The 21,247-nt window shown below is 36.7% G+C and overlaps 1 protein-coding gene across 1 annotated transcript in view; it reads left to right on the top strand.

Moving 5' to 3' along the window:
• The window catches only part of LOC115218964, a 47,971-nt gene that overhangs the window by 13,096 nt on the left and 13,628 nt on the right, over positions 1-21,247 (top strand). Inside the window, exons 3-5 of the mRNA XM_036509193.1 lie at positions 11,455-11,786; positions 14,960-17,398; positions 17,612-17,762. Coding sequence (XP_036365086.1) covers positions 11,455-11,786; positions 14,960-17,398; positions 17,612-17,762 — 2,922 coding nt within the window. The remainder of the gene's footprint in view (positions 1-11,454; positions 11,787-14,959; positions 17,399-17,611; positions 17,763-21,247) is intronic.

Genomic DNA, 21,247 nt, shown 5'->3' with positions numbered 1-21,247 from the left:
CAACAGATCAAGGGGAGATAACAAATATGGATATCACCATCAACCTAATGTCGATAATAACACTTCCTGTTCGTTTGACCAAACACCTTTGACTATTACTGGGACCACATCTAACATAACTGGACAACATTCTACAGTACCAGTGAAAAGTCAGTTTACTTCAGACTGTAAACCATCTCTGCCAGCTGTACCCAAAATAACAACACTACCAAAGGTACCTTCATCACCCCAGGTACCTCCACTTCCTCCCCTGTCTGCAACAGACGTCTAATAGCATAATTTCAAGAACATAACAAAGCATTATTTTCTCAAGACAGGCAATACATTTCCAGTAAGGAATACATTAAAAGAAAATATTAATAACAAAACAATATTTCATTTCATAGTGGAACACGCATCAATAATGTTTCATTCATTAGTTTCCGTTAGTTTTCAGATTCTGTTTTTTAGATTTTAATTTACGGTAAATCAACCCAATTATTTGGTTTGTATTTAATCTCATTTATTGTATTGATAAAATAAATCTAATCTCAGAGCAATTTTAGCACAGTGCATAATAATTTGTAACTAAATACAGCAAACATTTTATACAACATCCTAACTTCTCTGCAAATCCATTTCTGAAATAGCAAAATCTTAATAATCTTATATTTATATTCTGTAATGCTATCAGTGTTCACTTTGAAGGCTCCAAGATGTTAATGTTTTGTTAGAAAATCTGAGATTTACAGAATATTTTACTATGGTAGTTTGTAGAAGTTATATCTATTAGTAGTTGCCTTCTACTTCTGTTCTTCATGAAATTCTTCAATATTATTATTTATTAATTCTGAGGAAATCTATGAAATCCAAAATGAAGTAAACCCCTTTAACCTAACAAATGCAAAAGGTTTGGTAAATATCATTCCTTCTGCTCATTCTCTTATTCTGCTGTTCTTCAGTGTTCTACTTCACACATTTCTACTGAACATAAATAAGTTTATTGATAGCCATAGTTTCGTATTTTCTAAAATATTTTCTTTTTTGACTCCACTGCTGTTTTATTGTATTAATATAATATTTCCAAATATTAATTTTTTATGTGAATTAATGTTATCTTGGTTCCATCATAACTTTTCTGAGAGTTATGTGCAGTTTGTAACATAAAGTTACTAAAGTTAGGTTCCTTATACTTTTACACATTTATATTAACATTATTTTGAATCAATATTTTCCATACTGAATTTATTGCCTGTCCACTTCCTTCTAATCATTAGACATTTCTTCCTTATTCATTTATGTACTAACACACATTCACATGTATATGTAAGTGGGTGTGGGTTAAGTAAACCAGTCTGTGAGTCAGCCCATCATTAACTGCAAAAGTTGGAGGCTGTATTTCCGTTTCCTTGCACTGGAATAAAAGACAGCTTGTCATTGGCTACAACACACATTACATACTACACAACCAACTCCATAGAACTACATAACACTGTCACATACCAAACTACTCAGAACTTCTGCTACTGATATAACTTTGTTACCAAAACCCTGAAACAGCACAGCAACAACTATATAAACCACTGACAACTGTTGGTAAGTACTTATTAGAACTTATTCTCTTGTGTAAACTTTTATATGTTTTTCAAATCTGTTATTTAATCACAAGTTCATTCTACTGTTACAGACAGGATGTAATTATAGAACAAGTTTATTTGATGTTAGAATTTTTCACGGTTATTTGTATCTTGTAGTGATTTCTATTTATCAAATCTGGAATATAAATGGTATTTCCTAAAGAGTAAAATTTAGGAAATATTCACAAAATTCCAAAATTCGTAATTTTATTGTTTCACTAAATTCTTGAATTACGACTATGATTTAGATTGGCTATTTAATGGGAGATTGATGTTAAATGTAACTTAATGATTAAATATGTGTAATTAGAAGGTAAATGTGATGAAGAACATTTTTTCAACTTAAACTATTAGGCAAATGTAACTTTATTCTTTTGTAGGTCAGGCTCAAAGGGCAACAACTCCTTTAGTTAGAGTTCTGTTAGTATTAGTTTTTTTTTAAATCTTTTCTCCAAATCTCTAATCACTGAATTTTACTCTGCAATGATGAATCTGAAAAACGAACGATATCAATGAAACAGAAACCCATTGTAAATGTCTGCAACAAAGGAACTTTAGAATTAAAATGGTTGGGAAGTACTAACGGTGTAAAATTGCAAATCGATTATAAGTATCGAGGCGGTGCCCCAGTATGGCCACAGTCCTATGACTTAAACAGGTAAACTCCGAGCACCTTTTCAAACTCCACCCATCTAACACCCGTGGACATATTTACAAAGTCAGAAAACAGCACAGCTCCCATGACTTCAGGAAACATGTTTTCACGCTGAGAGTTGCTGAAGTATGGAACAAACTGCCTGCATCAGTTGTTAGTTGTCGGAGCACTGCATCCTTCAAAACTTCCATGCTTTCTGAGATTCGTCTCCCCTCTATACACACACAAGCATGTATCTGAGTCGTGCATTGTTCGCTTTCCAGACATTTGTACATTACTGCATATACTCTATACGCACTTTCTGACAAGTTGTGGTGCACCTGAGCACTGTATACAATAATTTCATTATTATTATAAGATAAAAGATCCAGGTGTTGGTGTTAAAGGAAATGGCATCTTTAACCCATCATGCAGTGAGTAGTTTTAATATGAATCAGAGAAGACAATTTGAAATGAGTTGAGTCCATTGCAGTAGTGGAAGAAAACACTAAAATTCTTAAAATTTCCGTATCAAAAATAATTTATGAACCATGTCTAAAAAATTATGAATTGTGTCTAAATGTAAAGGCTGCAACTTCATTGCAGTGGCTTGAGGCATATCCTTGTGGCCTACTATAAATATGTTTAGTAGTAGAATAATCAGTAAGATATTTTGGCAATATCGTGGCATAACTAGCGTTGTGAAACTTGTTAAGTATGGCATTAGTATAAATATAGAAAAAAAGCTAAAGGAATCCCTATTGCATATCAGGCCTTTAGCATGTTAGAGTAAAAGTTATGGTTTTCTATCTCCAACAGATTGCTGAAAATCTCAACTGTTTTTCTTCAGAGGGCGGCAAGCTGGCAGAATCGTTAGCACGCTGGATGAAATGCGTAGCCGTATTTCGTCTACCGTTACGTTCTGAGTTCAAATTCCGCCGAGGTTGACTTTGCCTTTCATCCTTTCGGGGTCGATAAATTAAGTACCAGTTACGTACTGGAGATCGATGTAATCGACTTAATCCGTTTGTCTGTCCTTGTTTGTCCCCATCTGTGTTTAGCCCGTTGTGGGTAGTAAAGAAATAGGTATATCTTCAGACTACAAAAGTTACTGCTAACCATAATGAATTTATGAATGTATTTCTGAAAAATGTATTTATCATTAATTAATCAGACTAATTGTTAATAGTTTATAGGAATATGATTTCAGTGGAAAAGCTAGTTATACATTATTTGCGTCACAGCTGCCTTTTAATTCCAAGTTGTTTCTGATTGAAATAATCGATGGTCAAAGATAGTTTTAGCCATGATAGTCATATTGTTTTTTTTATTGAGTTTTCTGTTTCTTTGTGGATATTGATATATCATCATCATCATCATCATCATTTAGCATCCGCTTTCCATGCTAGCATGGGTTGGACGGTTCAACTGGGGACTGGGAAGCCAGTAGGCTGCGCCAGGTCCAGTCTGATCTGGCAGTGTTTCAACGGCTGGATGCCCTTCCTAACGCCAACCACTCCGTGAGTGTAGTGGGTGCTTTTTACGTGCCAGACGGGGCTGGCAAACGACCACGGACGGATGGTGCTTTTTACGTGCCACCGGCATGGGGCCAGGCGAGGCTGGCAACGGCATCATCCAATGTATTCACTTTTTAAATATTATGACAGTTTGTGATGGGGGAAACAGTTTCAACAAATATTCGAAAAGGGGTCTTTGAGTGTCAGTGTAGATGCTGTTTTTTTTTTGTTTTTTTGCCTATTGAGAAAATTAAATGATTTAAGGGATGTAGACAAATGAAATTTATGTATTTATCTTTTTCACTAGTTGAAGTGATAAATTGGGTTTCTGAAATGATGAAAATTTAAGATATTGTGTCAAGTAAGAGATCAGACATGTGATGTAATATTTTTAGATACCAAAACATAACTTGTTTGTGTTGGAGGAAAATAGTATCATAAAATTCTTGGCTAATTGAATTTATGTAAATATCTTTCCTTCATTTATAGAAATATCATTATTTCTAAGTCTCTCTAAAGGAGACTACAGAAGCGGTACTGGATATTAATAGTTATCGCCAACCTAACATGGCAGTTCAGATAAATAGGACGAATGCTGCCATTGATTAGCTCCAAGAGGCCATCACCTCTAGCTAGCTATGTGACACACAAACCTGTGTCCATTATAACCTTCGAACAGAGGAGGTCAGCAGCTTCATTTGTTTTAGTGATAAAGTAGGTTCCTGAAATGATAACAATTTAAGTAATATTTGTTACAGAAAAAGAGATAAGATGATTTATGTAATATTTTTACACATCAAAGCATAATTTATTTGTGCAGGAGGGAAATATCATAAAATTCTATTGTATTAACCCTTTAGCATTTAAACCGGCCATATCTGGCCAAAAGTATTCTGCTTGTTTTATGGCCATATCTGGTCTCTCACACTAACCCTACAATATCGTTTTAAAAATTAACAGCTACCTCATCAAAATCTCAAAGCTACAAGATAATGCCCGATTAGTTCAAGGCAATGTGGATAAAAATGCATTAATTTTGGCAGAATAATGCGAACACTAAAGAGTTAGACTACTGTTTGAAAGAGGTCAACCTATATGTTGATGGAAATGCATCCTGAGAGAAAGAATGGAAAGGTTTGAGGAGTCTTTGTCATAAATGTAGAGACATTAGCAGAAGGCCTGCAGTTTTGGGGGAAGGGGTAAATCAATTACATCAACCATACTGTTCAATGGCTGCTCCTTTTATAAGCCCCGAAAGGATGAAAGGCAATGTTAACTATGGAAGAATTTGAATTTGGAATGTAAAGATGACCAAATTATTGCAGTCCCAGGTGCAGGAGTGGCTGTGTGGTAAGTAGCTTGTTTACCAACCACATGGTTCCAGGTTCGGTCCCACTGCATGGCACCTTGGGCAAATGTCTTCTGCTATAGCCTCGGGCCGACCAAAGCCTTGTGAGTGGATTTGGTAGACGGAAACTGAAAGAAGCCCGTCGTATATATGTATATATATATATATGCGTGTGTGTGTTTGTGTAAGTGTGTTTGTCCCCCTAGCATTGCTTGACAACCGATGCTGGTGTGTTTATGTCCCCGTTACTTAGTGGTTCGGCAAAAGAGACCGATAGAATAAGTACTGGGCTTACAAAAGAATAAGTCCCGGGGTCGAGTTGCTCGATTAAAGGTGGTGCTCCAGCATGGCCGCAGTCAAATGACTGAAATGAGTAAAAGAGAGAGAGTAAAAATCATTTTGTCTGGTGTGCTAATGATTCTGTCACCTTGCCATAATTTATAATTTTACAAATTATATGAATTTTCTTAATTACTACATCCTTTCTTATGCATAATACGTTTACATGTTTACAGGACAGAAAAAGAGAATATATTCAAGAAGTCACAATTCTTTGATAGATTCTATCAACTTTACACATTCGTATCCTTGCAACAGAATTGAGGACTGAAGCCATGTTATTCATAGTTTTGTTGGTACTGTTGGCAGCTGACAGCTGCAGGTGTGTGGATCATACCTACCATGTGAAAGAGAACAATGATATAAACAGTTATATTGGAGATATTGTCACTGATACGCACTTATTGGATAATATACAGACTAAGGATGAGAGCAACAAATTTTCATTTAATATACTCCAGGGTGGTACCGATGGAAGTGTTCAGTTGTTTAATGTTACACCTGGAGGACAACTGCACACAGCTGCCATATTGGATGCAGAAACTCTGTGTCAATATAATGTGGAATGTTTCAGGATATTGGAAATAGCAGTTCACCATGGTCATTCTTTTCTGAAGATATTAGAAATCAAAGTTATAATAGAAGACATCAATGACAATTATCCCTTCTTTCCAATTAATGAATTTCACCTGCAACTCTATGAAAACGTATTGATAGGAACAAGAGAAATACTTCCAAATGCCATTGATAAAGATGTCAGTATTCAGAACTCAAAGATCAATTATCAGCTAAGAGATTTACGTATTCCGTTCAAATTGTTTGTTTTGAAGAGAGCAGATGAATCTAGTGTATTACAGATAATTCTAGAAGGTAACTTAGATCGTGAGACTAAGAGCATTTATAATCTTCAGCTGATTGCCACAGATGGGGGATCTCCACCAAAAGAAGGTATACTGGACATCAAAATATTAGTGGAAGATAAAAATGATAATTTCCCTGTATTTTCCCCAAATATCTACAATGTGACTCTAAATGACACACATCAAATGCGCCAACCGATTCTGAGGTTGTTGGCTACTGATTTAGATGATGGGGAAAATGGGAAAATTTCATACATATTTGGTGCTAAAACTCCAAATAAAATCAAACAGTGTTTTAAATTGTATAAGACAACAGGAGAAATGTTTATAACAAATGAATTTCAATTCGGAAAAATGTATAAAATAACTGTTGAAGCCAGGGATTGTGGTAAAATACCTATGTCCTCAACAGCCATTGTTCTGGTAAATGGTGTCACACATCGTAATAATCCACCAAATATTGATGTCATGTTTCTCTTAAAGTCAACTGGAAACACAATTCTCATTTCAGAAGCAATTCGAGCCGGCAGGTATGTTGCTTATGTCAAAGTTACTGACAATGACAATGGAGAAAATGGACAAGTGAAGTGTCATTTACAAAACAGATACCTTCAGCTAATCTTAGTATCTGCAGAGAAATACAAAGTTGTTGTCAAGAGTGAAATAGATAGAGAGAGTGAGAAGAGCTTTAATTTCACCATTAAATGTCAAGATAATGGTTTACCTCCATTGAAAGTAGAGAAACAGTTTTCTGTGCTGGTCACTGACATAAATGATGTACAACCTCAGTTTAGTCAGGACATATTTAAGTTTCTCACCTATGAAAATGAACACAAAGACTTCTCTGTTGGATATGTCAATGCCACAGACCCAGATATTGGAGATGGAGGACAATTAACCTATTCTCTATTATCTGATGGAAAAGATATTCTACCATTTCAGATATCTGATGTGGGATTCATTTCCACAACTGAGTCCCTAGACAGAGAAGAAAAGAACCTGTATGAGTTTAAGGTTTTAGTAAAAGATAAAGGAACACCATCACTGGAGAAGAGAGCAAATGTTGTTGTTGAGGTTATGGATTTAAATGATAATGCTCCCTATTTCAGTTTCCCTAATGTTGACCCTTTCAGTCTTAATGTCCACTACCATCCCCACTCTGACCATGATATCACAGTTGTTAGGGCCTCCGACAGAGACAGTCAACACAATGCCTTCCTCACATATGAAATACTCAGAGGTAATGAGAAACACTTATTTCAAATGAACCATCACTCTGGTGTCTTATCTTTCTCTCGCTCACTTTACCAAAATGATGCTGGATTCTATGAACTGGAATTAGGTGTGAAAGACAGTGGCAGTCCAGTTCTGTCATCGACAACAACTTTGTCTTTGACCCTAATAGTTAGTAACAGCACATCAAAGATATTTAAGACCCCTTCAAAGACAACAACAGAATCAAGTAATGGTCTCCAATTGAATGTGATGATTGTTATTGTTATAGCAGCTGTGATCGTATCAGTTGTCATAGTGATCTCTATATCAATCTGTATAGTTCATAGACTGAAGCAGACAGACAACACCTATAACAACAGTGTTGATATGTACCACAAGGTTACACCTGCATTAAACGCCCAATCGAAATATATATTTGATCCTACCTGTGTTCCTCCTGGAGTTCAGTACACAATGTCGAGAAAACTGAAGCCATCTCAAGAATCAAAGGTTTATAGGGAAGATACTTACTGCAGAACCCTGCCATGTGATAAGTGGAACGATTTTACTTTGAACAGACATGAACAGGTAAATTGCTTATATTTATTTGAAATATCAAGGTAAAAATGGCTGTTGCATGCTTCATTTGTTTTTGTGTTCCTGCATGAAGTATAACTGCTTTATATTTATATATTTCAGAGCAATCATTTTAAGAAAATATTTTAAAATCACATTATTTTACATTTCAATTGTTCCCTCTATTGTACCTGTGTCTTCTCTGCATGTATTTGCTTCAAAAAATGAACTGAAAAGAGAAAAGCACCACATGAGTGCTGCAAGAAGCAACAAATATTTATTGACTTCCACAATCTTTACGGTTGGAGAAATATTACATTTACACTATTTGAAATAATTGCTATTATTGTGAAGGCGCATGGCTCAGTGGTTAGAGCATCGAGCTTACGATCGTGAGGCTGTGAGCTCGATTTCCGGACCAGGCTGCATGTTGTGTTCTTGAGCAAGACACTTTATTTCACGTTGCCCCAGTTAACTCCGCTGTAGAAATGAGTTGCGACATCACTGGTGCCAAGCTGTATTGGCCTTTGCCTTTCCCTTGGATAACATCAGTGGTGTGGAGAGGGGAGGCTGGTATGCATGGGCGACTGCCGGCTTTCAATAAACACCCTTGCCTGGACTTGTACCTCGGAGGATGATTTTCTAGGTGCAATCCCATGGTCATTCATGACCGAAATGGGTCTCCCATTTACTAGTATTTTTATATAAATGCAAGTGCAGTAAACAATAGACGTAAATTAAACGTTTGCTAATTTTTATCTGTAGAAAAGATTTTCTATGTTGCACGTATAATATTGGTGAACTATCAAGTACAGGGCATGGACAGCATTCGAAGACACATGCATTTTTAGTCTTTACTTTGATTTTTATTGAACTTCTATTTTAGAAAGTAACAATGACAAGTCTTGTGCTTACTAATTAAGATGAAAAGGTCAGCTGTGATTGTGGCTTTGAAGGCTAAGCAAGGTGATTTAGAAATTTCTTGTTTCTGAAGGTTGCAAGATCTTTTGTCCACAAGATTTAGTGTGAGTTACAGAATGATGACGGAAGTGTATTACTGGTATCAAAGCATGAAAAACACTCCAAACACTCTGATTCTATCAGAACACCTGAATTTATTCAGGTAGTTAGACAAAACATTGAAGACAATCCAGGAAAATCAATGAGGTCAATTGTAAAAACATTTTGTTAGAAAAACCATTCAGAAATGTTGTGCATGAAGACATCAGATACAAATCTTATGTGATGAGGAGAGGTCGATTCACGTGAGAAAAAAACAAAAGAAAACCATTTAATCAGATCCAGAAGACTTTCTGACAAACTTTAAAATCCATTAGAAGATGGTGTGATTTTGTTTTTCCTCAGGTGAGAAAAACTTTGACCAGGACCAGGAAACTAATTGAAGAATTGACAGATGGCTATGTGCAGACCCTTCAGAGGTTCCAAGAGTAATGTGCAGCATTTCCTGCAAGTGTTATAGTTTTGGGTTTTGTTGGCAATGAAGGACATATGATGCATCCTCACTTTTCCCACAGGGCCTTAGGGTGAATGCTGCCGTGTATACTGAGGTTCTGGATAAAGTTTAGCCTTGGGTCATCAGTGTATGCAATGGAAGGCCTTATGCCTTTCAACAAGATTCTGTACCATCACACAAGGCTCAAATGACTCAAGAATAGATGGCTGACAATTTGCATCATCACATCACCTCCAACATTTGGCCTCTTAATTCTCTAGCTCTTAATCCACTGGACTACTACGTATGGAGCACCCTTGAGTAAAATGTCAATGAACACCCCAATAGTACCAAAGATTCTTTGAAAGCCACCATGGTTTGAGTTATGTCTAACAAGAACTTCTTAATCCGAGCTTGTAAACACTTTCTACTCTGTGTAGAAGCAGTTATTGATGCTTGTCATGGTGGTTTTATTGAATTAAATCGATAATTTAGCTTTGTTTGTTATTTTCGTAAAAATATAGCATTTTTTCTGTTAGTATATATGCATTTTTAAAAAATCATAAATCTGCCCTCTAATACCTATTTCTTTACTACCCACAAGGGGCTAAACACAGAGGGGACAAACAGGGTCAGACAAACGGATTGTCGATTACATCAAACTTAGTGCGTAACTGGTACTTAATCTATCGACCCCGAAAAGATGAAAGGCAAAGTCGACCTCGGCGGAATTTGAACTCGGAATGTAACGGCAGACGACATACCACTAAGCATTTTGCCCGACGTGCTAACGATTCTGCCAGCTCGCTGCCTTCTAATACCATCCACACTCTAATTTAAAAAGATATTTCGGAACTCAAATCTCTTAATATAGAGTTGTAAGCTTGTCTAAATATTACAAACTCAAGTCAAAAATATCTGTGTTAAGAAATGGTGATGAAGTAGATTCCTTGGAGGCAAAGAATGTAAATTGCTTCAGTATTCTGACAGATGTTTTGTATCTTCTTTAAGAACTCAACTTTCAAACAGATGACTTGTACCAAATTTTATAAATTAACCTCCCAACTGAAGGTTTCTTAAAATTGTTTAAATTTCTGAATTATATTTTGATTTTTAAATGTTCAGAACATCATGATGATCCACTGGATTTATATTTTCAGATGTTTATTCCAAGAGAGGAAACTATGTCTCCAGGTTACAGAGAGCTAAACAATACGGATCAACTCAGTGAGATGTCAACATTATCTCACACTGATAGTGGTCATGGCTGGAGTGTCGGTAGTGCTGGACACTATGAGGAACTTCCAGGTAAGTTAAAAACAGGAAACATTTCTTCTGATGTAAGAAACTTTAAAATTGAATATTATATTTACTAATGAAAGAGAATTAAATATATTTAATTTAGTTCATTCTTTTCCTGTTCATTTTTCGTATGCTAGCATGAGTCAGATGAGTAGAATATTAAGGCAATGCATACACTTAGCTCTTTCTTTTGCTAATCTTTCATTGCTTTTCAAGGAAGGGTGCTTTCATTCCACTGGTCTCCAAAAGTGCAGGACTATAATGTAATTTCAAATTAACGTTTGTTGTTCATATCTAACAAGGTAAAATATATTGATATTATAAAAAGTTCTATTAGAATTCATTCACATGAATATTTCCTTCCAAACTTTCTTTTCAAATCTGATCATAATCAAGAAAGACAATGTAAATATGAGAAACATCTGTATTTAATTAAATTCTTCATTATCAATAAATTATGAAGCTGTGGATTAAAAATTCCAACTTTCGAACAAATCTACACAAATGTAGAATAATTTTATACATGAAAGAAATGTTAATGAGGTTAATTTTTGATTGCAAAGTAAATTTATATACAAACTCATTATTTTTTAGATCTGTGTCGTTACCAAAGTGACCAGACATGGAATAGAAGAAATCAACTTCAAAACACACTCAACAGATCAAGGGGAGATAACAAATATGGATATCACCATCACCCTAATGTCGATAATAACACTTCCTGTTCGATTGACCAAACACCTTTGACTATTACTGGGACCACATCTAACATAACTGAACAACATTCTACAGTACCAGTGAAAAGTCAATTTACTTCAGACTGTAAACCATCTCTGCCAGCTGTACCCAAAATAACAACACTACCAAAGGTACCTTCATCACCCCAGGTACCTCCTCCACTCCCTCCTCTATCTGCAACAGACGTCTAATAGCATAATTTCAAGAACATAACAAAGCATTATTTTCTCAAGACAGGCAATACATTTCCAGTAAGGAATACATTAATGGAAAATATTAATGATTTAGCAATATTTCTTGTTATAGTAAAACACTGATCATTAATGTTTCAGTTTTAGTTTCCATTAGTTTTCATTTTCTATTTTAGACTTAATATAACATTAAAGCAACCCCATTGCTTGTCTTATATTTAATCTCGTCTGGCATTGATAAAATAAAGTTAACCTCATAGCAATTTCAGCACAGTGCATAATAGTTTGTAACTAAACACAGCAAACATTTTATTCAACATTCTAACATTTTTGCTAATCCATTCCTCAAATAGAAAACCTCATGAAGTTTTTAATTTGTATTTTATTATGCTATGAATTTACGTTTTCGAAGAATCCTAGCTGTTACTGTCCTGTTACAAGATCTGAGATTTATTCTATATTTTACTGCAATAGTTTGTACCATTTATATCTGTTAGAAACTCCTTATTCTTCTGTTCTTTATGAAATTCTTGGATATTATTTTTTTATTTTGAGAAAAGCTATCAAATTGAAAATGAAGTCTGCTGATTTAATTTAACAAATGCACCAATGTGATTATGCAACTTTTAAAGTATCATTCTTTATGCGCATTCTCCCATTCTGCATTCCTTTAATCCTCTGCTACAGAGATTTCCAGCAAACAACTATTAGTTTATTGATAGCCACAGTTTCGTATTTTCTAAAAAGTTTTTCTCCATACTGTCGCTGGAATTTTATTATGTTAACATAATATTTACATAAATCTATTTTTTATACCAATTAATTTTACTTTGGTTACATCATGACTTTTTTAAAGTTAAGTACAATTTGTATGATAAATTTACTAAAGTTAGACATATTTCCCATAATTTTACTCATATATATCATCCTTATTTAGAAATATTTTCCATACTGAATTTATTGCCTGTCCACTTCATTCTAATCATTAGACATTTCTTCCTTATTCATTTATGTACTAACACACATTCACATGTATATGTAAGTGGGTGTGGGTTAAGTAAACCAGTCTGTGAGTCAGCCCATCATTAACTGCAAAAGTTGGAGGCTGTATTTCCGTTTCCTTGCATTGGAATAAAAGACAGCTTGTCATTGGCTACAACACACATTACATACTACACAACCAACTCCATAGAACTACATAACACTGTCACATACCAAACTACTCAGAACTTCTGCTACTGATATAACTTTGTTACCAAAACCCTGAAACAGCACAGCAACAACTATATAAATAACTAATACCTGTTGGTAAGTACTTATTAGAACTTATTCTCTTGTGTAATCTTTTATATGTTTTTAAACTTTTATTTATTCACAAGTTCATTCTACTGGTACAGACAGGATGTAATAATAGAATATTATTCTATTCAGATATTTGTACCTCATCATGATTCCCAGATATCAAATCTGGAATACAAATGGTATTTTCTCGAAGACCATCTAGAATAGTAAATTTTAGGAAAGCTATAATTTCACTAAATTAAAAAAATTGTAATTTAACTCTTACTGTAAATTCTGGAATTACTGGAGGTTTGGCTATGATTAGAATAGCTAATGTTTAATGAGAGAATGATGTTAAATATAACAGAATGGTTAAATATCTGTAATTAGAAGGTGGATGTAATGAAGGAAATTATCTCTTCAGCTCAGGCTATTTTGGCAATTATTGCTTGGTTTCGTATTTTTTGTAGGTCAATATTAAAGGGGAACAACTCATTTTGTTGTCATATTTCTGAATTTTTTTTTTTTCTAAATAACTAATCACAGAATGTGACTCAATAAGGTAGAAGCACTCCGTCGGTTACGACGATGAGGGTTCCGGTTGATCCGAATCAACGGAACAGCCTGCTCGTGGAATTAACGTGCAAGTGGCTGAGCACTCCACAGACACGTGCACCCTTAGTGTGACACAGAGAGTGACAAGGCCGGCCCTTTGAAATACAGGTACAACAGAAACAGGAAGTAAGAGTGAGAGAAAGTTGTGGTGAAAGAGTACAGCAAGGATCACCACCATCCACTGCCATCCTATGACCGCGAGTCCGCTGCCCTAACCACTGTGCCATTGCGCCTCCACGACTCAATAAGTATGAGTCTTAAAAACGAATAATATCAATGAAACAGAGACTCATTATAAACGTTCTGCAACTTAACTTTTGGAATAAAACGGTTGGGGAGTACTACGGTCGTAAAGAGAGAATATGTTATCAGGCCAGTGCCACAGCATGGCCGCTCTCTAATGACTGAAACAAGTGTTTGATAAAAAGATTCAAGTGATGTGTTTAACCAAATGGCATCCTTGATCTCCACCATCCAGTGTGTTGGTTTAATATGAATCAGAAAGACAAGACTAAATGAGTTGAGTCCATTTTGGTAAATCAATTCCATCAGCTGTACTGTTCAATGGGTATTGATTTTATCAATCCCGAAAGGATGAAAGACAAAGTTGACTATGCAAGAATTTGAACTTGGAATGTAAAGATGAACAAAATACTGCTAATCATTTTGTCTGGTGTGTTTCCACCTTGATTCTTTCCACCTTGCCACCTTTCTCTTTTTTTACTTGTTTCAGTCATTTTGACTGCGGCCATGCTGGAGCACCGCCTTTGCATCGAGCAACACGACACTGGGACTTATTCTTTGTAAGTCCAGTACTTATTCTATCGGTCTCTTTTGCCAAACCGCTATGTAACGGGGACATAAACACACCAGCATCGGTTGTCAAGCAATGCTAGGGGAACAAACACAGACACACAAACATACACGCACATACATACATACATATATACGACAGGCTTCTTTCAGTTTCCGTCTACCAAATCCACTCACAAGGCTTTGGTCGGCCCGAGGCTATAGTAGAAGACACTTGCCCAAGGTGCCACACAGTGGGACTGAACCCGGAACCATGTGGTTGGTAAACAAGCTACTTACCACACAGCCACTCCTTTGCATAATTTCTAATTCTATCATAAAATATCTCATTAATTACAGTTAGAAATTATATGCCTTTTCTTGATTACTACATCCTTTCTTATGCATAATAAGTTTATATGTTTTTACAGGTTTGCAGGAGGCAACAGAAGAAAATCCAAGAAGTCACAAATCTTTGAAAGTTTCTAGGAACATTACATATATATTTCCCTGCAACAGACTTGAAGACTGTAGCCATGTTATATATAGTTATGTTGGTGTTGTTGATGGCTGACAACTCCTGGTGTGTGGATCATACCTACCATGTGAAAGAGAACAATGATATACACAGCTATATTGGAAATATTGTCACTGATGCACACTTACTACATAATATTCAGTCTCAGGATGATAGTAACAAACTGACATTTAATATACTCCAGGGTGGTAATGATGGAGATGTTCAGTTGTTTAATGTTACACCTGGAGGACAAATATACACTGCTGCCATATTGGATGCAGAGATTCTGTGTCAATATGATGTGGAATGTTTCAGAATATTGGAAATAGCTGTTCAACATGACCATTCCTTTCTCAAGATAATAGAAATCAAAGTTATAATAGAAGATGTCAATGATAATTCTCCCAAGTTTCCAAATGAGGAATTTCATTTAAAATTTGATGAAAATGATTCAATAGGAACGAAGTATATAATTCCAAATGCCATTGATAATGATGTCAGTATTCAGAATTCCAGAATCACTTATGAGATTGAAGATTTAAATACTCCTTTTAAATTGATTGTTTCTAAAGAGTTGGATGGATCTGATTTATTGCAGCTAAACCTCGAAAACGTCTTAGATCGTGAGACAAAAAGCATTTATGAAATTCAGCTAATTGCCAGAGATAATGGATCACCACAGAAAGAAGGTGTACTTCATATAAAAATATTAGTTAAGGATATAAATGACAATAAACCTTTGTTCTCTCAGAAGAATTATAATGTCACTGTAAATGACACACACCAGTTAAACAAACCGATTGCAAAGCTGTCGGCTACAGATTTAGATGAAGGAGAAAATGGATTAATATCTTATTTTTTCAATGCCATAACATCAAAATATACTGAACAGTTTTTCAGATTAGATGAAGTAACTGGATATTTGTTTCTAAAGAAAGAATTCCAATTTGGAAGGATATATAAATTGTATGTTGAAGCTAGGGATAATGGTAACCCACCAATGTCCTCAGCTGCCACTGTTCTTGTAACTGGAATCAGTCATCTTAACAATCCTCCCAAAATCGATGTCAAATTTGTTATAGAGTCAACTGGAAACACAGCAGTCATCTCAGAAGCATCTAAAATTGGCAGTTTTGTTGCTTATGTCAAAATTACTGACAGTGACGGTGGAAAAAATGGACAAGTGAACTGTCATTTACATAATAAATATCTTCAGCTAATTTTAATTTCTGAAAAGAAATACAAAGTTGTTGTCAAGAGTGAAATAGATAGAGAGAGTGAGAAGAGCTTTAATTTCACCATTAAATGTCAAGATAATGGTTTACCTCCATTGAAAGTAGAGAAACAGTTTTCTGTGCTGGTCACTGACATAAATGATGTACAACCTCAGTTTAGTCAGGACATATTTAAGTTTCTCACCTATGAAAACGAACACAAAGACTTCTCTGTTGGATATGTCAATGCCACAGACCCAGATATTGGAGATGGAGGACAATTAACCTATTCTCTATTATCTAATGGAAAAGATATTCTACCATTTCAGATATCTGATGTGGGATTCATTTCCACAACTGAGTCCCTAGACAGAGAAGAAAAGAACCTGTATGAGTTTAAGGTTTTAGTAAAAGATAAAGGAACACCATCACTGGAGAAGAGAGCAAATGTTGTTGTTGAGGTTATGGATTTAAATGATAATGCTCCCTATTTCAGTTTCCCTAATGTTGACCCTTTCAGTCTTAATGTCCACTACCATCCCCACTCTGACCAGGATATCACAGTTGTTAGGGCCTCTGACAGAGACAGCCAACACAATGCCTTCCTCACATATGAAATACTCAGAGGTAATGAGAAACACTTATTTCAAATGAACCATCACTCTGGTGTCTTATCTTTCTCTCGCTCACTTTACCAAAATGATGCTGGATTCTATGAACTGGAATTAGGTGTGAAAGACAGTGGCAGTCCAGTTCTGTCATCGACAACAACTTTGTCTTTGACTCTAACAGTTAGTAACAGCACATCAAAGATATTTAAGACCCCTTCAAAGACAACAACAGAATCAAGTAATGGTCTCCAATTGAATGTGATGATTGTTATTGTTGTAGCAGCTGTGATCGTATCAGTTGTCATAGTGATCTCTATATCGATCTGTATAGTTCATAGACTGAAGCAGACAGACAACAACTATAACAACAGTGTTGATATGTACCACAAGGTTACACCTGCATTAAACATCCAATCAAAATATATATTTGATCCTACCTGTGTTCCTCCTGGAGTTCAGTGCACAATGGAGAGAAATCTGAAGAAACCTCAACAACCAATTGAAGACAGGGAAAATATTTACTGCAGAACTATGTCAGCTGATAGATGGGATGATCTAACTTCAAGAAAACAACTGGTGAGTTCATAAATTTTCATGTGTTTGGAAATCTTTCAGGGAAAATTCTGCTTTTGTGCATAGTTTATCTTGGAGAAATAAGTATTACAGAATGTTCTTCATAATTTCATAACTTAAAATATTCTAATGCTAAATACGAAACACCATATTAGATTATTAGAATCCTTCTTATTATTGTAATTGTATACTGCACTCTGCAATAAATTTTTCCAGATGTTTATTCCAAGAGAAGAAAGCATCCCTCCTGGTTACAGAGAACTAAATGGTGCTGACCAATTCAGTGAAATGTCAACATTGTCATCTCACACTGATAGTGGTCATGGTTGGAGTGTCGGTAGTGCTGGACATTACGAGGAACTGCCAGGTCAGTAATAAAAATCCCCAAAATTTCTTCAAAAGCAAGAGGTATTTGAATTGAATATTGAAATGTGAGGAGATGTTTTATGATAACGTAAAACCTCGAATATACATCTTTCAGTCTGTTTAATGTTCACTTTTTTCCATTGTAGCATGTGTCAGATAATACACACATATGTTTTGCATGCTGGCATGGGTTGGATGGTTTGGCTAGAACTGGAGAGCTGCACCAGGTTCCAGTCATGTGTTTCGGCTTGGTTTCTACAGCTGGCTGCCCTTTCTAATGCTAACCACTTTAATGTGTGTACTGGGTGCTTTTCACATGGCAGCAGTATATGTACTTTTACATGACACTCGTAAAGCTGTTTTCTATGTGGAATCAGCATAGGTGGTTTTTATGTGGCACCAGCACAGGGGCTATATACATGGTACTGGCACAGGGTTTTTTTTTTGTGGCACTGGCACAGGTGCCTTTTTTGTGGCACCAGCACAGGGGCTTTTTTTTGTGGCACCGGCACAGGTGCCTTTTTTGTGACACCAGAACAGGGGCTTTTTTTTGTGGCACTGGCACAGGTGCCTTTTTTGTGGCACCAGCACAGGGGCTTTTTTTTTGTGGCACTGGCACAGGTGCCTTTTTTGTGGCACCAGCGCAGGTACTTTTAACAGTACACCTGCACAGGTGCTTTCTATGTGGCACCGGCACAGGTGGTATTTTTGCAGCACAGGGACAGGTGCTTTCACATAGCACTGGCATAAGTGCTTTTTTTCCATGGCACTGGCACAGGTGCTATTTACATGGCATCAGCACAGGTGCTCTTTATGTGGCACCTGTGCAGGAGCTTTTTACGTGGCATCAGCAAAGGGGCTTTTTACATGACCTCACTACAGTACTATCTATGTGGCATTGGGAATTGTTTTATGTTGACTGTTTGTACCTTACATTAATACTTACCCACTTTTCATATAAGGGAATTTTCCTTCCTCTTGTCTTCGTGAGTACAGAACTGCCAGACTTGTTGATAGGAAAATATCAACAACTGGCACTCTAAAGCACCTCAGTGCAGAATGTAAGCATTGTCACACTCACATAAACATTGTTGCTTTCGTATAGTTTCTCTCTATCAAATCCGTTCACAGTGCATTACTTGGTATATACCAGTAATAGAAGGCACTTACTCAAGTGCCACAATGCAGAACTGAACCCAGAACTGTGAGATTGTGAGGCATGCATCTCAACCATACAGCCCTACTCTGATAAGTATTCATCAAAATATGATATGTCTACGTTTAGTACAGAGATATCATTTTGTATTGAGACAATATTGCTTCATATAAAGTGGTTTGAATCCTGATTAAATTACCTTTTATTATTTCTAAATTAATGAAAAGGTGAGCAGACAGAACTGCTACCTTGTAGGACAAAATACATAGCCACAGTTTTTTTCCACCTGTTTAAAATTCATCATCATCATCGTTTAATGTCCATCTTCCATGCATGCATGGGTAGGACAGTTGACGGGAGCCAGTAAAAAACCTACCCAAGGCTGCTGGGTCTCTTTTGGTAAAGGATTTTATGGCCTGTTGCTCTTCCTAACACCAACCACCCCACAGAGTGGACTCAGTACTTTTTACGTGGCCCCAGCACCAGTACTTTTTACGTGGCACCAGTACTTTTCATGTGGCACCAGCACCAGTGCACTTTGTGGCACCAGTAATTTTTATGTGGCACCAGCACCAGTGCATGTTACGTGGCACCAGTAATTTTTATGTGGCACCAGCACCAGTGCATTTTACGTGGCACCAGTAATTTTTACATGGCACCAGTACTTTTCATGTGGCACCAGCACCAGTGCACTTTGTGGCACCAGTACATTTTATGTGGCACCAGCACCAGTGCATTTTACGTGGCACCAGTAATTTTTATGTGGCACCAGCACCAGTGCATTTTACGTGGCACCAGTAATTTTTATGTGGCACCAGCACCAGTGCATTTTACGTGGCACCAGTAATTTTTATGTGGCACCAGCACCAGTGCACTTTGTGGCACCAGTACATTTTATGTGGCACCAGCACCAGTGCATTTTACGTGGCACCAGTAATTTTTATGTGGCACCAGCACCAGTGCATTTTACGTGGCACCAGTAATTTTTACATGGCACCAGTACTTTTCATGTGGCACCAGCACCAGTGCACTTTGTGGCACCAGTACATTTTATGTGGCACCAGCACCAGTGCATTTTACGTGGCACCAGTAATTTTTATGTGGCACCAGCACCAGTGCATTTTACGTGGCACCAGTAATTTTTATGTGGCACCAGCACCAGTGCATTTTACGTGGCACCAGTAATTTTTATGTGGCACCAGCACCAGTGCACTTTGTGGCACCAGTACATTTTATGTGGCACCAGCACCAGTGCATTTTACGTGGCACCAGTAATTTTTATGTGGCACCAGCACCAGTGCACTTTGTGGCACCAGTACATTTTATGTGGCACCAGCACCAGTGCATTTTACGTGGCACCAGTAATTTTTATGTGGCACCAGCACCAGTGCACTTTGTGGCACCAGTACATTTTATGTGGCACCAGCACCAGTGCATTTTACGTGGCACCAGTAATTTTTATGTGGCACCAGCACCAGTGCATTTTACGTGGCACCAGTAATTTTTACATGGCACCAGTACTTTTCATGTGGCACCAGCACCAGTGCACTTTGTGGCACCAGTACATTTTATGTGGCACCAGCACCAGTGCATTTTACGTGGCACCAGTAATTTTTATGTGGCACCAGCACCAGTGCATTTTACGTGGCACCAGTAATTTTTATGTGGCACCAGCACCAGTGCATTTTACGTGGCACCAGTAATTTTTATGTGGCACCAGCACCAGTGCACTTTGTGGCACCAGTACATTTTATGTGGCACCAGCACCAGTGCATTTTACGTGGCACCAGTAATTTTTATGTGGCACCAGCACCAGTGCACTTTGTGGCACCAGTACATTTTATGTGGCACCAGCACCAGTGCATTTTGTGGCACCAGTAATTTTCATGTGGCACCAGCACCAGTGCACTTTGTGGCACCAGTACATTTTATGTGGCACCAGTAATTTTTATGTGGCACCAGCACCAATGCTTTTTGTGTTGCCCTAGCAGCAATGCTTTTTACGTGGCACCTTGGTTTTAAGATATCAATTGGATTGTGGTGGTCTTCTTGATTTCAGCAATGTTTTCCATACCTCTGTCCTTTGTCATCAAGGCTGTTACCTGAAATGTTCTATCAGTCTGTTGCAAATAGATTTTACTTCCAAAATCTTTTCCTGAATCTGACTATAACCAAGAGAAAAATCTTAATAAATCGCATTCACAGGAATATAATTCTTTCTTCATGGTAGGTCATTATATCAAAGCTTTGATTAGCAATACAAGTACTACATAGATTTCGTTTTTGGATTTGGTTTGCAAGATTCTTTATGAGTTCGTGCGTTGAAGCAT

Source organism: Octopus sinensis, linkage group LG14 (assembly GCF_006345805.1).
Source record: "Octopus sinensis linkage group LG14, ASM634580v1, whole genome shotgun sequence".
NCBI classification, from domain to species: domain Eukaryota; kingdom Metazoa; phylum Mollusca; class Cephalopoda; order Octopoda; family Octopodidae; genus Octopus; species Octopus sinensis.
This window is presented reverse-complemented; position numbering and strand designations above follow the sequence as displayed.